Genomic DNA, 18,148 nt, shown 5'->3' with positions numbered 1-18,148 from the left:
AGCTCACTGAGAATAAAATAAACAAGAAAAAACATATTCGAGAATGCATAACAGCAACAACCTGAGTCTATGGTTTTATCTGCTTTATCTTCAGCTGCTATTGGCTGCATGTGTCTGACAGCCAATCAGGAAGAAACCAAACTGTTTCCAGATGGAGTAAACAACATAAACCTTCAAAAACAATAAAGTTTCTGTTTCCATTTAAGTAAACTAATCAATAAGATGATAATTCTGGGTGCAGAAGGTTAATAGTTGGGTGTTTTTAGCATTTGCTAAGGGTGAAACCCTCTGACAGTTAGCTTACCTGGACTTTTCAGGTTATATTTGTTTTCCATGCTGGCGGACGCAGCCTTTTCAGTTTAATGAGGAAGTTAGTTGGAGTCTCTGCGGCCGATTCGTCTCAACACCAACTCCCAGCAGCTCCCCTCCTGTAGCTGTGGGGAATAAAGCTAGCTAGCTAGCTTCCTCAGTGGGATGACCAGAACCACAGGAGTCCCTGTCAGTGCGGCTCAGGACGGTAGCGCTTCCGAGGATATTTGCATATAGTTTTGTTATAAAATCATCAGGAAGTCGTTCCTTAAGTTGCCTGATGTGTCAAAACGAAACACTTCGATCACCCATTTTTTCCCCCTTTGACGTCATTGTGTAAAACGTAAACAGGAAGCGGTAGACGCTACTTTTTTTATTCATTGACGGTTGGAAAACCCAGTTTAAAAGGCATTGCTGACATCTAGTCGGCTGGAGTGTGAACAACTAGTGCTTTTAGCACTAGTTGTTAGCCATGCTAACTGTGTAGGGGCAGTGACTTATATACAGGTGCTGGTCATAAAATTAGAATATCATGAAAAAGTAGATTGATTTCAGTAATTCCATTTAAAAAGTGAAACTTGTATATTATATTCATACATTACATACAAACTCATATATTTCAGATGTTTATTTTGTTTAATTTTGATGATTACAAATGACAACAAATGAAAATCTCAAATTCATCATATCAGAAAATTAGAATATTGTGAAAAGGTTCAAAATTGATGGCCCCTGGTGCCACACTCTAATCAGCTAATTAACTCAAACCACCTGCAAAAGCCTTTAAATGGTCTTTCAGTCTAGTTCTATAGGCTACACAATCATGGGGAAGACTGCTGACTTGACAGTTGTCCAAAAGACGACCATCGACACCTTGCACAAGGAGGGCAAGACACAAAAGGTCATCGCTAAAGAGGCTGGCTGTTCACAGAGCTCAGTGTCCAAGCACATTAATAGAGAGGCGAAGGGAAGGAAAAGATGTGGTCGAAAAAAGTGTACAAGCAAGAGAGATAACCGCACCCTGGAGAGGATTGTGAAACAAAACCCCTTCAAAAATGTGGGGGAGATTCACAAAGAGTGGACTGCAGCTGGAGTGAGTGCTTCAAGAACCACCACACACAGACGTATGAAAGACATGGGTTTCTGCTGTCGCATTCCTTGTGTCAAGCCACTCTTGAACCACAGACAGCGTCAGAAGCGTCTTGCCTGGGCTAAAGAGAAACAGGACTGGACTGCTGGTGAGTGGTCCAAAGTCATGTTCTCTGATGAAAGTAAATTTTGCATTTCCTTTGGAAATCAAGGTCCCAGATTCTGGAGGAAAAGAAGAGAGGCACTTCATCCACGTTGCTTGAAGTCCAGTGTAAAGTTTCCACAGTCAGTGATGGTTTGGGGTGCCATGTCATCTGCTGGTGTTGGTCCATTGTGTTTTCTGAGGTCCAGGGTCAACGCAGCCACATACCAGGAAGTTTTAGAGCACTTCATGCTTCCTGCAGCTGACCAACTTTTTGGAGATGCAGATTTCCTTTTCCAACAGGACTTGACACCTGCACACAGTGCCAAAGCTACCAGTACCTGGTTGAAGGACCATGGTATCCCTGTTCTTAATTGGCCAGCAAACTCTCCTGACCTTAACCCCATAGAAAATCTATGGGGTATTGTGAAGAAGAAGATGCAATACACCAGACCCAACAATTCAGAAGAGCTAAAAGCCACTATTAGAGCAACCTGGGCTATCATAACACCTGAGCAGTGCCACAGACTGATCGACTCCATGCCACGCCGCATTGCTGCAGTAATACAGGCCAAAGGAGGCCCAACTAAATACTGAGAGCTGTACATGCTCATACTTTTCATGTTCATACTTTTCAGTTGGCCAACATTTCTATAAATCCTTTGTTTTTATTGGTCTTCAGTAATATTCTAATTTTCTGATATGATGAATTTGAGATTTTCATTTGTTGTCATTTGTAATCATCAAAATTAAACAAAATAAACATCTGAAATATATGAGTTTGTATGTAATGTATGAATATAATATACAAGTTTCACTTTTTAAATGGAATTACTGAAATCAATCTACTTTTTCATGATATTCTAATTTTATGACCAGCACCTGTATATATATATATATATTTTTTTTTTTTTTTTTTTTTACAAGAAAAAAATAAGTTCACAACTCCTATTAACTTCAATAGAAATTTGAAGTTAGAACAAGGAAAAAAAAAACACAAAAAACTAATAATTAAATGATTAAGAAGAGGGGACTAACTGAAATTCTTCCATTAAATCAGACAATTTATTTGCTTTAAGGTTCTGTATCTTTTTCAGGCATCGGTTAAGGGAGGAAAGTTCGTTTTCGAGAACAGAGAATGACAGGGAGCATTTTTGCATAACGACATTTATGGATATAATATTTGGTTATAATCATCAAAGCATTAACTAAGAATTCCATTTTTAGTTACTGAATTATTTTAGAAGGAATTAAAGTCCACATTTATAGATCTAGAAGATAAAAAGATCTGAAGTTGATCCCATAGGTTTCCTACTTCTTTACATTCATAAAACAGATGATTAGTAGTTTCCAACTCAAACGACGGCATAACAAACAAATGAGGTCCCCATGTTTTTAAAAAGACTGAAGCCATCTTATTTTTTAAAATACCTTAAATTATAAATTAAAATTACTATGTAGGGGCAGTGATAGCCATGCTAACTATGTAAGGGCAGTGATAGCCATGCTAACTATGTAAGGGCAGTGATAGCCATGCTAACTATGTATGGGCAGTGATAGCCATGCTAACTCTGTAAGGGCAGTGAGAGCCATGCTAACTATGTAGGGGCAGTGATAGCCATGCTAACTATGTAGGGGCAGTGATAGCCATACTAACTATGTAAGGGCAGTGAGAGCCATGCTAACTATGTAGGGGCAGTGATAGCCATGCTTACTATGTAAGGGCAGTGATAGCCATGCTAACTATGTAGGGGCAGTGATAGCCATGCTAACTATGTAGGGGCAGTGATAGCCATGCTAACTATGTAAGGGCAGTGATAGCCATGCTAACTATGTAGGGGCAGTGATAGCCATGCTAACTACTGTATGTAGGGGCAGTGATAGCCATGCTAACTACTGTACGTAGGGGCAGTGATAGCCATGCTAACTATGTAGGGGCAGTGATAGCCATGCTAATTATGTAAGGGCAGTAATAGCCATGCTAACTATGTAAGGGCAGTAATAGCCATGCTAACTATGTAAGGGCAGTGATAGCCATGCTAACTACTGTATGTAGGGGCAGTGATAGCCATGCTAACTGTGTAGGGGCAGTGATAGCTGGTCAATGACCAGCGTACCTGACATGGAACAACCAGACCATGCATTTTGCTTTAGGTTATTAGACTATATTAATTAGGCTATGTATGCTGCCAATAGGGTGACCAAACGTCCAAATTTACCCGGGCATATCCGTATTTCACGTCCTGTCCCGGGCGTCCCGGGTTTTTTTAGAAAGTGAGGAAATGTCCGGATTTTTTAAACTACCTTAATTGGACCATTAAATTTACAGGCGCTAGGGCACTGCGCACGGCACTGCGTGTGACGTAATCACTGAGCCGCGTCAGTGCGGGCAGCCCTGTTCTTAATGAGAATATAGATTGAGTGGCTGTCAGTTCGCCAACAACATGCCAAAGCGCAAATGTATGTTTACCGACGATTTACAGAAGAGTTTCCCCGCTTTCAGAGCGGGTCGAGACAAATGGGAGGCCTTGTGCACAGTGTGCAAAGCAGGCACATATGTCTCGGTGTCCAATGGAGGTGCAAGGAATCTGAAAAGCCACCTGGACTCCGAAAGTAAAGATAGTCTATTGATATATTATTATATTTTTGGTACATTTTGAGTTATTTTTGCTACACAAGAGGTATTTTTTGTTAATTAGCTCATTTGTTAATTTAATTTTTCCAATTGCCTACAGAACAGACATTATTTCGTTCATTGCTGAGGCTGAGTATCATCTGTTATTGGGAGATGAGAGTTATTGTTAACTTTTATTGTTAAGTGAGGGATGTTTAGATGAGACATTATTTCTTTCATTGTGCTATTCATTCATTACAGGAATTGTTAAGCATTATTAATAAATACATCTTGAATAAAATTTTCGTTTGTTATTGTAGTTATTGCTGTTGACTTTTACTGAAAAGCATTTTTTCATAAATGAACTGTAAATATCATGTTATTGTAGGATTACGTAGGTCTATGTTAAGTGAGTGCATGCCACAGACATCTCTATGCATGGGATGTCTGTGGCATGCCCTAACCCTAACAACAAAAAAATCCACATTCTCCTTCAGCTTTGCTGTGTGTGTTTAGGGCTTAAACCAAATGTTTAAGTTTGATCCTTGAAATTGCAAAAAAGGCTAGACTTTGCTTTGGTGTACGCCATGCCATGTTACTCTATGTAAATCATTTAAATGGAAAATAGGGGGTGGGGGCCTGCATTCTATGAGAAAACAATAATTTTTTTAATGAATAATTTTAGTTTGCAGTTCTTCAAACATTAAATGTACTTAAAATCCTAGGGAAAAGGGGGTAAGAGTTGTTGCTGTAATTTGCCGTTGATCCCAGAACCAAACCTACTGTATCACCTGGTCTTAATTCTCTTGTTCATGCTGGTGCCAGAAAATAAACTAAAGATGAACATTACTGCCACCATCTGGTATGGAGCTTGGTTCATAAAGGTTTCCATTTGAAGGGTTTGAATGTATTTATCATACTGTGATTCTGTAAATAAATTTCCTTTTTTAGATCTTGTATCACATCCATCCTCCTCAGCTCACCTTTCCCAAGACTCAATCATAGGCCAAGGTCCTCCATCAATCCCTGTTATCTCCTCCAACCTTTCAACCTTCAATTCTCACGGCTTGGCCAGAGTTCTTGCAGTTGTCCAGTCCCCCACCATGACTAATCTCTTCTTGGTGAATAAGTCATTTAAACTTAATTTCCATGGATTTGAAAATCCTCTCAGCTATTATTCATGTTTCCACTAAAACACCTGTTTTTAGGCCATAATGAAAACTTTCACAGACTAAAAACAAGTTTCTTCTGACTTTCAAAACAAACAAAAAATCCTGTTAGATTTTATCCACTGGAGCCTAGTAATTTAAATAAAAATGAGAAATAAAAACCCTGTTATATGTCTTAAGCTAATTCAATTCAGTTCATTTATATAGCGCCAATTCACAACACATGTCATCTCAACGCACTTGAGATGAGAAAAGATCTCTCTTAATCTTTGTTATGAAAATAGAAAATATAAAGAATACATTTTCTTTTACCCTGTTTACTTCCTGCAGCAGATAATAAAAATCACTTCAGTTTGGCTTCAGCTTATGAGAGCAAATAAGTCTGTATACATCACTGCTAGATAGTTGTGACCTACTTTAAGTAAAGCCCCAATGAAGGACCTATCAGGCACTTATGAATTTAGTCTAAAAAACAATGGCTGCAGTGGTCTGGACATGAACCACGGTCTGCTTTTCTCTAAAACATTTTAAACAGCTCCACAGTTTAAAATACCAGCTATTTTAAAGCAGACATAATAAGACAGAGCAGACAGAATGAAATTGCCACTTTCAAATCTTTTGAGTTTAATTGCAAACATGTTATTAAAGGAAAAGTGCGGTTATATTCTGAATTCAAAATTCTGAAAGTACCTTAAATATAGAATTATTCCATACTGTTTAATAAATGATAAGTGTTTCTAATTGAGGGTAATTTTCATTTGAATGTGCTTTACTGGAGGCATCCATGTTTGTCAAAGAACACTACTGCCACCTACTGGTTTGTGACGTCACGGTGCGGTATCGGCTGTTGATCAAGTCCCAGTGCTGTATCTGGTGTTTGTCACAACGCGCTATTATCCAAGTCATCATGAAAACATTCTTCTTCCAAATGTTGGCTTATTTGTTTAACTTTTTACCAGGATATTGTCATGATGGGTTCACTGAAAGCGACCCAAGAATGCAGAACACCACTGACGGACACAAGGATGAAAGTTTAACAGTTTTATTTTGCACAAACACACTGAATATTCTGGTTCAGGTTCGGGGCCTGGATTCTGGTTCACCGGAGTCTGCGTGAGAGACAGTTCAGTTAGCGTCGCCAACAGAGGTTTGATTTCCAGAAGTCTACTGATTGTACCTTGAGGGTTCTCGAGGTTAGCTTTGGGAGAGTCATTGTTGGTTCTGGAGAAGAGTTCATCAGCAGAGTCCGTAGCTGCTTCAGCGTCTCACGTCTACTTAGAACAGACCTTGGCTTTGGGTTACCCAGCTCAAGTCCAGAGCTGCGTGGAGGTTCTCTGTGAATCTTCAGGTTTGGCTCAGAGGGTCGGCTCGGCAGGTTAGCTCTTCCAGAGCTTTCACAGAGGAGGCACAGGTTTCCTGGAAAACAGACACAGGGGTTAGAATCCAAGCTGGATTCAAAAGTCATAGATTTACTCTGAGGATCTAGGCTTAAGCGCTGACCAACTGGAACAACACTGCGGCGTTGAGGCAAGGTCTGAAGACAGCTTAAGTAGTGGATCCTCTGATGATCTAGACGAGCTGCAGCTGTGCAGGACGCTCCCTCAGAGGATCCACAGCGGACTCTGCTGGAGAAGGGTGGAACTTCTCCAGCTCCCAACAGTACCCCCCCCTCAACGACCGCCCCTTGGCGGTCCGGAAGAGGTTGATGGGCAGGAGCGCTCGTACTCCTCGATAAGGGCTGGATCAAGCATGTACGAGCCCGGAACCCACTGGCGATCCTCCGGTCCGTAGCCCTCCCAGTCGACGAGGTACTGCCATCCACGACCTCGTCGACGGGAGTCCACGATGCGGCGAACCGTGAAGGCCGGATGTCCATCGACCTCCAGGGCGGGTGGTGGGGAGTCGGACGGAGGGCACAGAGGGCTCGAGGAGACAGGCTTGATCTGGGACACGTGGAAGGTGGGGTGGATCCGGAGGAAATGAGGTAATTGGAGACGGACGGCTGAGGGGTTGATGACTCGAGTGATCCTGTAGGGTCCGATGAATCTAGGGGAGAGTTTTCGAGACATCCCCTTGAGGGGATACCTCCTGGCCCTCGGTGTATTCGGGGGCGGGACGTCTCCGGGCGTCGGCGAAGCGCTTAGTCGCTTCTGAAGACTGGTTGAGAGTGGCGATAGTTTCCCTCCAGATCCTTTGGCAACGGCGGATATGATGGTTGACGAACTGCACCGAAATCTCTCTCTCGTCTGCAGGAAAAAAAGGTGGTTGATAGCCGAGACTGACCTGAAATGGGGATTGTCCAGTGGATGCAGATCTGAGGGAGTTATGGGCGTATTCTATCCATGGCAGAAATTGGCTCCAATCCACGGGGTTGTTGGACGTGAGGCAGCGAAGGGTGGATTCCAATTGCTGATTCATGCGTTCAGTCTGACCATTCGATTGGGGGTGGTAACCAGAGGTGAGAGAGGGTTTGCAGCCGAGAGCAGAACACAAAGCCTTCCAGACCTGGGAGATGAACTGCGGGCCTCTGTCCGAGAGGATCTCTTGGGGAATGCCGTGTAACCGAAATACATGCTTGATGAGAAGCTGGGCGGTCTGGAAGGCCGTGGGAAGTTTTCTGAGGGGAAAAAGATGGCAGGACTTCGAGAAGCGGTCATCAATAGTGAATATGGTGGACATACCTCGGGAGACAGGGGGACTGGTGACGAAATCAATGGCGATATGGGACCAGGGACGCGAGGGAACAGGAAGTGGTTGAAGCAGGCCAGAAGGAGGTTGGTGTGAGGCTTTGTTACGGGCACATGTGGGACAAGCCAACACATACTCCTTTACGTCCCTGTGGAGAGTGGGCCACCAGAAGCGTCTGGAGATGAGAGCTACTGTTCTACTGACTCCTGGAGATAGACAGATATGGACTTGGGGGAAATTTTCTGAAAGATCATGATGGATGTATGGATATTCAGACCAGCACAGCAGTACTACAAAGAAAAGAATTTGGCCATGCACGTTATAATATTCAGACACCCATGGCCATGCATGGGACAGAACATGACATCAAAGAACATGAGAACACATACTACCTCTTTACAACTTGAAAGAGCAACAATTACCTTTGATTAACTGAAACATAAACTTGAATGGGAACTAGCTAGGCTTAAACTGGGAATGGCATGGAACTTGGATGTGTCACTTATTTTTCCATGAGTACTTTCTGTTACTCCTTGCAGCACTGACTAACTCTCTATCTACCAGACTGCTGGAGTAAAACTCTGAGCAGTACTGCTCAAAGCTGAGTGTGATGAGGAGCTCACTGTTCACATATTCCTGCTGTCCGTCCACATTTTGCCATCTTTGAGAACAACCTCTCCACATATCCGGTGGATGCTGGAATGCTGAGGATGTGACTCATGATCGGCAGCAGGTGGGGCAGGTTGGCATCGGCAGCATTTTCGCTCAGCTTCTGCAGGATGGGCTTTGCAGTGGTGCACCCCTCATAAAGCTGATCCATGTCAATCTAATGGACATGGACAATGCAATGACATTTGTCATCAGTGCTACTATTTTGTACACTGCGTTTCTGTTGCACACTGCAACAAAACCTTTTCATGCATGTTTGGCATCTTTCTCTCCCTCCTTTTTTCTTCAGATTGGCTCAATAGTTCAGGGGAAAAAAACAACACAAGAAAAAAGTTTTCCAACCAGTGGTATTCATATATAAAGTTCCACATTTGTTTAAATGAACTTTAGCAGGTCAGCTGGGCACTTGTAATGAATAATGTTGCAATAGATGCTTCAAGTTGGCGTGCAGCGGCGCAGAGTTGTTCTGTGCGCAAGTGACACCAAAATTACTGTTTTATTTTTAGTTATTTGTTAAAATACGGAACAAATAGCGTCCTTTATCAGTTCAATAAGGGATGCGTAATTTAACATCCCAATACTGGATGATTCCGTATTTCAAGGGACGGGTGGCAACCCTATTGTGGACTGAAATAAGTAATTATGCGTTATAATGGAATTTGTTAAAACAGACAACTAAAATGTTTATAAAAATATCTTATTACAGCTATGATAACATTCCATCCACTCCTCTGACAGATACTCAATGGACCAGACTCCAGCTGTGTCCACTTTTCTCAAGTCACTGTCTGATCAGTAAGTTATTGTCAAATGTATTATCAAGCTAAATGCTGCATAATTTAAACTGTCTTATATTTGTGGCTGTACCAACAGGGATTAGGCACATAATATATATTCTACGTTTGTGCATTTTGCAGAGAATTAGATTTCTCTGTGAAAGGAATTGAGAAATTGGTCAGCAGTAGTAGCATTGACGAAGAAGAAAAAAACGCCCCTTACGAAGAAGCTAGGTATTTTTTATTCCAGATTTCTGTTAATTTGAACTTTATGTCTGTTGGCTTTATATTTGGTAATTTACTGAATATCATTTCAATGACCTCAACCAGTGTTAATACAGTTGACATTGATGAAGATGCCTTCAACAACCTGAAAATTCAATGTGTTACTGTTCCAGGGGCTTTATTTGTGATTTACTGAAAGGGCCACTAAAATGACTTTATTTAAAAGGACTGACTAGGATGATGACACATGGGATGAAAGTTGGACTCAGGAAACAGGCAAAAATCAGTCATCCTCAGAAGATCAGAACAAGGATGTTGATCTTGCAAAAGGGCAAGAGACTATTGAAACCACCCATGATGAGGATAAACTTGCATTAGATATTATCATTATGTTATCTTTTTTGTAATAGAAAAAGTTTTGCTGCTTACCAATTTTCTTTGATATTTAGTATGATTTTCATTTATCGTTGTATTGTCAAAAGATTTCCTTCCTGCAATCAGTGTCCGAATGCAGATTAAAAAAAAAAAACGTAAACTGATAGGGTCATGCCTTTATATATTGTCAAAACATTAAATCTATTTATATTTATCATTTTAAGGTGATGCTAGGATGGACAGTCCTGGGTTCTGTGCGCAATTCTGCACATAAACAACAATGGAGAATGACACAAAAAGAATTGTGTCTATTGTCAACATGGACAAATTACAAGTCCGGGGACCTCTGGCTATGAGAAGGTGACAGTCACGGAGACCATGGACACACTGCGTCCAAAGCGGCGGAATGTGACACAATTTTGCACTGTTGCAAACACACAAATATCAGCACTTTTTAGTAAAAACATATAAAATAAAAACAAATTGTTGTTCAGTGAATAATAATATTGCTTTGATGTTTTACAGACAGTGACCAATACAAAGACTGCAGTGTGAAACAGCCTGGATATCTGGCATGGTGCAAAGAACCATGTAAAACCATTCTGGCTGTAAGTACACACTATACTGCTATAAATAGGGTTTTTTTCTATGGTAGGAAAGCAATATATATTATTATTATTGTTTTATTCCAAATTTTTAGGCCGGACATGAAAATGACTGTGCTCTGCTTCTGAGTTGGAACAAAAAGATTTGCAACCCCTTTTGATACAGCTGTAAGAAAAGAGAAACGCTTGAAGCTTTCAACATACATTTTTATTTTCTGTATGTATTTCTAGGCAGTTAGAGCATACTAATGGTCTTTGTCATGTGTTTTTCAGTACACGAGATTTACTATGCATACCAATGTGATTACAGGGTCTGTGGACTGGAGTTCTGCATCATGTGACTGCCGTACATTAGTGGTACTTTGGGGCCTGTCGACATGGGCCTTTGGAGGAAGACAGGAATAAAAAATGGATACGGAAAGTCTCCAAAGCACACAAAAGACTTGAAAAGATCTTTACGATGCACACTGGTTCAAAAACATACCCAAGTATCTGTCTTTCACGTAGACACTTTAGAAATACAGTTACATTCAAAACCACCAGAATTATGTTTTGTTTCACATATTATCTTATTTGCTTCTTTATTTTTTGTATTTTAGATCAACCTCAGACCTGGAGTCCTTCCATAACCATATTCTTATGTATGTCTCAGAGCGGTCCTGCTTCAAACCACCAGTGTATTATGCTCGGACCCTGTCGGCATGGCTGGATTATAATTACCACCTAAACCAAGGAGCATAAACAAATGCAGATGGCTCACATCAGTAAATTTATTTTAAATCCATAACTTATTCTATGCATACAGTGGCGATGTTGACATGTTTTTGTTTACTCCCCCAAGGCATGGCAGATTTTTTAACAAAACAATCAAGGATCTGGTGGCTGTGCACTATCAAGAAACCAAAAACCTACAAGTACATCCCAGATCTACAGAGCATTATTCTTCAATCTAGAGCAGGGGTGTCAAACTGGTTCCAGAAAGGGCCGTGTAGCTGCAGGTTTTCTTTCCAACCAAGCAATAGCACAAATACCGGAAGGGGCAAATAAATGAAGGAAGGAAGGAAGAAAAGATGTAGAGGAGATAGGAAGGTAGTAAAAAGTAGATGAACCATAAGGAGGAAAGGGAAGGAAGGAAGGAAGGCAAAGGGAGAAGTGGCAAGTAAATGAACGAAGGAAGGAGGTAAGGAAGGATGTAGAGAAGAAAGGAAGGTAGTAAAAAGTACATTAAACAAAGGAAGTAGGAGGGAGGGAGGGAGGAAGTGTCATGATTGGTTCTGAATCAAACCCACATGCAGAACACTACCAGGAGAAAGATGAAAAGTTTAACAGAGTTTATTAAATGTTTGCACAAAATAAGACTGCGTTCAGGAAACAGGTCCGGGCTGGATTCTCAGGCGTCTGCAGAGATGACAGTTTGGTTAACCAGGTGGATAGGAAGCATTGTTTAGTTTTCAGATTTTTGCAGAATATACCTTGGAGAGTTTCAGGCTTTCTTCTCAGAGGGGGGGAACCGGTTGGGTCCAGAGACTGTTGGTTTGACAGAGTGCTCAGCAGGTGCAGCGTCTAACTTCTAACTGTTGCATCAGACCTTGGATTAAGGGGTTAGCTCTCCTTCCGAGAGCAGCAGGTGGATTCCAAGTGAGATCTTCAGGTTTGGCTCTCTAGGGCACGCAGGCAGATTCTGTTTAAGCTCTCCCAGAGCTTCACACGAGAGACAGGTTTTCCTAGGAGCGACAAGACAAAGGCTGGTTAGAATTCAGTTTTCTCTAGGGGACAAAACTCAAAGACAAAAGGCTCAGGTTCGCTAACCAAACTTAGCTAACACTGCGGCGTCGAAGAAAGGTCTGGCATCTGCTTAAGTAGAGGGTCCTCTAATGGGCTGACGAGCTCCAGGTGTGCTGGTGAGCTCCAGCCCAGAGAACCCACGGCGCACTCTGCTGGGGAAAGGTGGAACAACTCCAGATCCCAACAGTACCCCCCCCTCAACGACCGCCTCTTGGCGGTCCAGAGGAAGTGGACGGGAGGGAACTCTCATATTCCTCAATCAAGGAAGGATCGAGGATATAAGAGCCTGGCACCCAGGTGCGGTCTTCCGGACCGTAGCCCTCCCAGTCGACGAGGTACTGCGTTTGATCTGCGAGACGTGGAAAGTGGGATGGATGCGTAAGGAGGATGGTAAGTGTAGACGGACAGCAGAGGGGTTGATGATTTGGTCAATCTTGAAAGGACCGATGAACCTGGGTGATAGTTTTTTCGACATCCCCTTGAGGGGGATGTCTCAGGTCGACAACCAGACCTCCTGGCCTGGAGTGTAATCAGGAGCGGGGCGCCTCTTAGAATCCGCATACCTCTTGGTAGTGGCGGAAGCACGGGTGAGAGCGGTGACCGTGTCTCTCCAGATCCGTTGGCTGCGGCGGATGTGTTGATGGACTGATCTTACTGTGATCTCTCTCTCATCTGCGGGGAAAAGTGGAGGCTGATAACCCAAGGACACCTGAAAGGGAGACAAACCAGTGGAAGCAGATCTCTGGGAGTTATGTGCGTATTCTATCCAGGACAGGTACTGGCTCCAGTCAGTTGGGTTATTGGATGTAAGGCAGCGGAGGGAGGACTCAAGCTGCTGGTTCATCCTCTCCGTCTGCCCGTTAGACTGAGGGTGATAACCTGACGTAAGAGAAGATTTACAGTTGAGTGCGGAACAGAAAGCTTTCCAGAACGGAGAGATGAACTGGGGACCACGATCGGAGAGGATTTTCTGAGGGATGCCATGGAGACGAAAAACGTGTTTCACAAGGAGTTGAGCCGTCTGGAATGCAGTGGCGATGGACTTGTATCTGTGCTCGTCCTGTTGGATCTTAGTGCTGCATTTGATACAGTTGACCATAATATTCTTTTAGAAAGACTTGAATATTTTGTTGGAATTAAAGGAACAGCACTAGACTGGTTTAAATCTTATCTATCTGATCGAATTCAGTTTGTTCATGTTAATGATAGATCTTCAACACGCTCAAAGGTTACCTGTGGAGTACCACAGGGATCAGTGCTAGGACCAATTCTCTTTACTTTATACATGCTCCCAATTGGTAGAATTATTAGACAGCATGGGATTAATTTCCACTGTTATGCTGATGATACCCAGCTATATCTGTCTATAAATCCAGATGAAGCTAACCCATTACATAGATTACAGGCATGTCTTGAAGACATAAAAACCTGGATGACTCTTAACTTTCTGGTTCTGAATGCAGACAAAACAGAAGTTATAGTCTTTGGACCAGAGTCTCTGAAAAAGAAACTGATTAGCCAGTCACTTCATTTGGATGGAATTAAACTGATTTCAGATAATAAAGTAAAAAATCTTGGTGTTATTTTTGATCAGGACCTGTCATTTAAATCCCATATCAAAGAGGTTTCTAGAATTTCCTTCTTTCATCTGAGGAACATTGCAAAAATTAGAAATATCCTGTCCAGGGGTGATGCTGAGAAACTAGTCCATGCATTTGTTACTTCAAGGCTGGACTATTGTAATTCTTTACTATCAGGAAGTCCACAAACTGTAGTTAAAAGCCTTCAGCTGATCCAAAATGCTGCAGCCAGAGTTCTAATGAAAATTAAAAAGAGAGATCATATCTCGCCTATCCTGGCTTCTCTTCATTGGCTTCCTGTTAAATCCAGAATAGAATTTAAAATCCTCCTTCTCACATATAAAGCCTTAAATGGCCAAGCTCCATCTTATATCAGAGATCTGATTGTTCCTTATGTTCCTAACAGAGCACTTCGCTCTCAATCTGCAAGTTTACTAGTGGTTCCTAGAATTTCTAAAAGTAGAATGGGAGGCAGATCTTTTAGTTATCAGGCTCCTCTCCTGTGGAACCAACTACCAGTTTTAGTCCGTGAGGCAGACACCTGTCTACTTTTAAGGCTAGGCTTAAAACTTTCATTTTTGATAAAGCTTATAGTTAGAGTGGCTCAGGTTATCCTGAGCTATCTCTATAGTTATGCTGCTATAGGCTTAGACTTTTGGAGGACATAGGGACCCCCATTTCATCATTCTGCTTCATTCTCTCTCTGTTCTCCTATTCTACAGAATCTGTTAGTTCAATCTCTAACCTTCTGCTCTCTCTGCTTTTCCTCAGAGTAGCTTTGCCTCGTCTGTTCCTGTTTGGCTGTGACGTCATCCTGGAAAGAAACATCAGCTGTGCTGCTTCTATCAACACCCTTGTTTATAGATGTTGGAGATCGGCCTGTTTTCCAGTGTGGTCCTGTTTCTCTGACTGTGACTGAGTGGATGTGCTCTCTTCGTCCTCTGGCATGGGAGCTGCCTTGGAGCTCGTCTGCCTGGCTGTGTGTTTCCTGGACGGGGCCGCCTTTTACAGCTGCTTTTTGTATCTCTGCTTCTGTCTCCTTGAACCCCAGTCGGCCTCGGCAGATGGCCGCTCACACTGAGCCTGGTTCTGCTGGAGGTTTCTTCCTGTTAAAAGGGAGTTTTTCCTCTCCACTGTCGCTACAAGCATGCTTAGTGTGGGGGATTGTATTTGAGTCAATGAGTCAATGCAATCAACTGGTTTTCCTTAGATAGAAAACTTTGTATCAATTTGACTGTATGATCTGGTTGAACTGTAAAGTGCCTTGAGATGACATGTGTTGTGAATTTGGCGCTATATAAATAAACTGAATTGAATTGAAATTGAATTGGGGAGCTTTCTGAGGGGAATGAGATGACAGGCCTTGGAAAAACGATCGACGATAGTTAGGATAGTAGTCATACCTCTAGAAATGGGGAGACCGGTGACAAAATCCACCGCGATGTGTGACCATGGACGGGTTGGAACAGGTAGAGGTTGCAGTAGACCGGAAGGTTGTTGGTGTGACGTCTTGTTCCTGGCGCAGATGGGACAGGCCAGAACGTATTCTTTAACGTTTTTGTGCAAAGACGGCCACCAGAATCGTCGTTGTATGAGGGCGATGGTTCTGCTAACTCCAGGATGAGCCGAGAATCTTGCTGTATGCAAGTCGGGACCTGACGGAAGATGGAACATACATCTTATTTGGAGGACCGTTACCTGGGTCAGGTTCAGAGACCAGGGCTGCGTTGATTAAATCAGTGATCTCCCAGGAAACGGCCCCAACAGTGCAAGAGGCTGGAAGAACTAGTTCAGGTGTCTCGGGTTGATCAGAGGAATACAGACGAGAGAGAGAGTCGGGCTTGACGTTCTTGGAACCAGGTCTGTAGGAGATAATTAAATTGAATCGAGAGAAGAACAGAGACCACCTTGAATGCCGAGGGTTGAATCTTTTAGCTGATTGGATATAGGCAAGGTTCTTGTGGTCAGTCCAAACCAGAACCGGATGTTCCGCCCCCTCGAGCCAGTGTCTCCATTCCTCCAAGGCAAGCTTAATGGCCAAAAGTTCACGATCACCAACATCATAGTTTTGCTCGGCTGAGGATAATCTGCGAGAAAAGAATGCACACGGGTGAGTCTTTTGATCAGAGTCAGATTGCTGAGACAGTACAGCTCCTACACCGGAATCAGAGGCATCCACCTCTAGGATGAACTGTTTCGTAGGATCTGGTTGGACCAAGATGGGAGCACTGGAAAAAAGTCTCTTTAACTTATTGAAAGCTGCCTCAGCCTCAGGTGTCCATTGAAATGTTTTCTTTACAGAGGTAAGAGCAGTGAGAGGTAGAGCTGTCTGGCTGTAATTTCTTATGAACCTCCTGTAAAAGTTAGCGAAGCCGAGAAATCTTTGGAGTTGCTTACGGTTCTCAGGTGTAGGCCAATCCAGAACTGCCATTATCTTTTCTTCTGATGGCTTCACCTGCCCGCCCTTGAGCACAAACCCTAGAAAAGTAACAGACTGTTGATGAAATTCACATTTCTCGGCTTTCACAAAAAGTTTATTTTCCAGAAGTCTCTGAAGAACTAGACAAACGTGCTTTCTGTGGTCTGAGAGGTTCTTGGAGTAAATCAAAATATCGTCGATGTAGACAAAAACAAAGACATTCAAAAAATCTCTGAGAACATCATTGACCAAAGCTTGGAAACAGGCAGAAGCATTTGTGAGACCAAAAGGCATGACCAAGTATTCAAACGTTATCATCTCACAATGGTTTCCAGAGATAAGCAGTTCTAACGGTTGAGTCTGATGAGTTACTTGATGAAGTTTCTTTCCATCGATAGCTGAAACTCTGAGGGGTTTAATTAAAGGGACAGTCTCAATCCCCAACTGCTGAACCAGTTCAGAGTCAATTAGGTTTTTCTCACAACCAGAATCTATGAAGGAAGATAAGGTGAGATTCTGGTTAGAAAAGAACAGAGTAGCAGGCAACAACAAGTGAGGAGTTTTCTCGGATTTCAGATGGCCCGTCAGACTCCTCACATCCTCTGACGGGCCCCGGCTTTTGATTTAGCCGGGCAAAAGGCAATGAAATGGCCAGTCTCACCACAGTATAGACACAGTTTAGCCTGAAATCTCCATTGCCTCTCCTCAGGGGACAATCTGGTGTGTCCAATCTGCATGGGTTCGGTCTTAGTTCCATCAGATGGAGAATAGTGAGAGACCTGGACAGGTGTTGGAAGAGACTGGTTATTAACTCCAGGTTTGGTTATGGGGTCTGGGGAAACAGAAGCATTTCTTAATGCAGGAGTAGAAACAGCAGTACTCAGATTTCTCAATCTAGAATGACTTCTGGCACGAAGTCTGTTATCTAACCTGATGGTCAGACGTATTAAATCCTCCAAACTAGCTGGTTCGTCTAATGTGGCGAGTTCATCCTTAATATTATCGTTAAGAGCTTTAAAGTAAGCACTCTTAAGTGCGCACTCGTTCCAACCTGAAGCTGCAGCCTTAACCCGGAAGTCAATGGAGAACTCAGCAACAGTAGAATTTCCCTGTTTGAGATTTAGTAAGGCTCGAGAGTCAATTGTCTTATCTGAGTCATGGTTAAAGACTTGAGAAAACTCAGATAAAAATTCGGAAATTGTACAACGAAAACTGGACTCAGAAGAAAATCTTGCCTCCGCCCATTCCAGGGCTCGACCAGTTTGTTGGGACAGAATAAAGGAAATCTTTTTCCTATCGTTAGGAAAACTGCCAGGGGAGTGTTCAAAAAGCAAACGACACTGGAACAAAAAACCCTTAAACTCCTTTTGGTTACCTAAAAATCTTTCAGGGAGACTCGGACGGAACTCAGGAAATGACGTCACAGATGGTGACCTTAGAGGCGGAAGTGGTTCCGGAACAGATCGGGCTGCCGGAGTAGCGTTAGCACCTCCCATGTAGCCGGCATAATTCTGCAGGACTTGGTTCTGATATTCCAGTATTTTGTGTAACTCATGGATTGTGTGGGCGTGTCCATGGATTTGAGCGTCCTGCTCCACAAGTCTCTTCTGGAGGTGATCTGCTGGGCTCTGTGTTTGGCCGCAGTGTTCTGTCATGATTGATTCTGAATCAAACCCACATTCAGAACACTACCAGGAGACAGA

The 18,148-nt window shown here is 42.7% G+C and overlaps 1 protein-coding gene and 1 long non-coding RNA gene across 2 annotated transcripts in view; both read right to left on the bottom strand.

Annotated features, from left to right (window-relative positions):
- The window catches only part of ube2j1 (ubiquitin-conjugating enzyme E2, J1), a 30,420-nt gene extending 29,752 nt beyond the window's left edge, over window positions 1–668 (bottom strand). Inside the window, exon 1 of the mRNA XM_038270531.1 lies at window positions 305–668. Coding sequence (XP_038126459.1) covers window positions 305–335 — 31 coding nt within the window. The 5' untranslated portion in view covers window positions 336–668. The remainder of the gene's footprint in view (window positions 1–304) is intronic.
- An 11,307-nt stretch (window positions 669–11,975) lies between these two features.
- LOC119773529 lies at window positions 11,976–12,233 on the bottom strand. Its single transcript, XR_005279424.1, has 2 exons — window positions 12,134–12,233; window positions 11,976–12,059 (listed from the first exon to the last, which is right to left on the bottom strand). It is a non-coding gene; the product is annotated as an uncharacterized LOC119773529 (long non-coding RNA).
- Between the last annotated feature and the right edge of the window lie 5,915 nt (window positions 12,234–18,148).

The sequence above is a fragment of the Cyprinodon tularosa genome, unplaced genomic scaffold (genome assembly GCF_016077235.1).
Source record: "Cyprinodon tularosa strain WSP-4 unplaced genomic scaffold, ASM1607723v1 ctg764, whole genome shotgun sequence".
Taxonomy (NCBI): Eukaryota; Metazoa; Chordata; class Actinopteri; order Cyprinodontiformes; family Cyprinodontidae; genus Cyprinodon; species Cyprinodon tularosa.
Note: the sequence above shows the minus strand (reverse complement) of the source record. Positions and strands in the feature narration are given on the sequence as shown.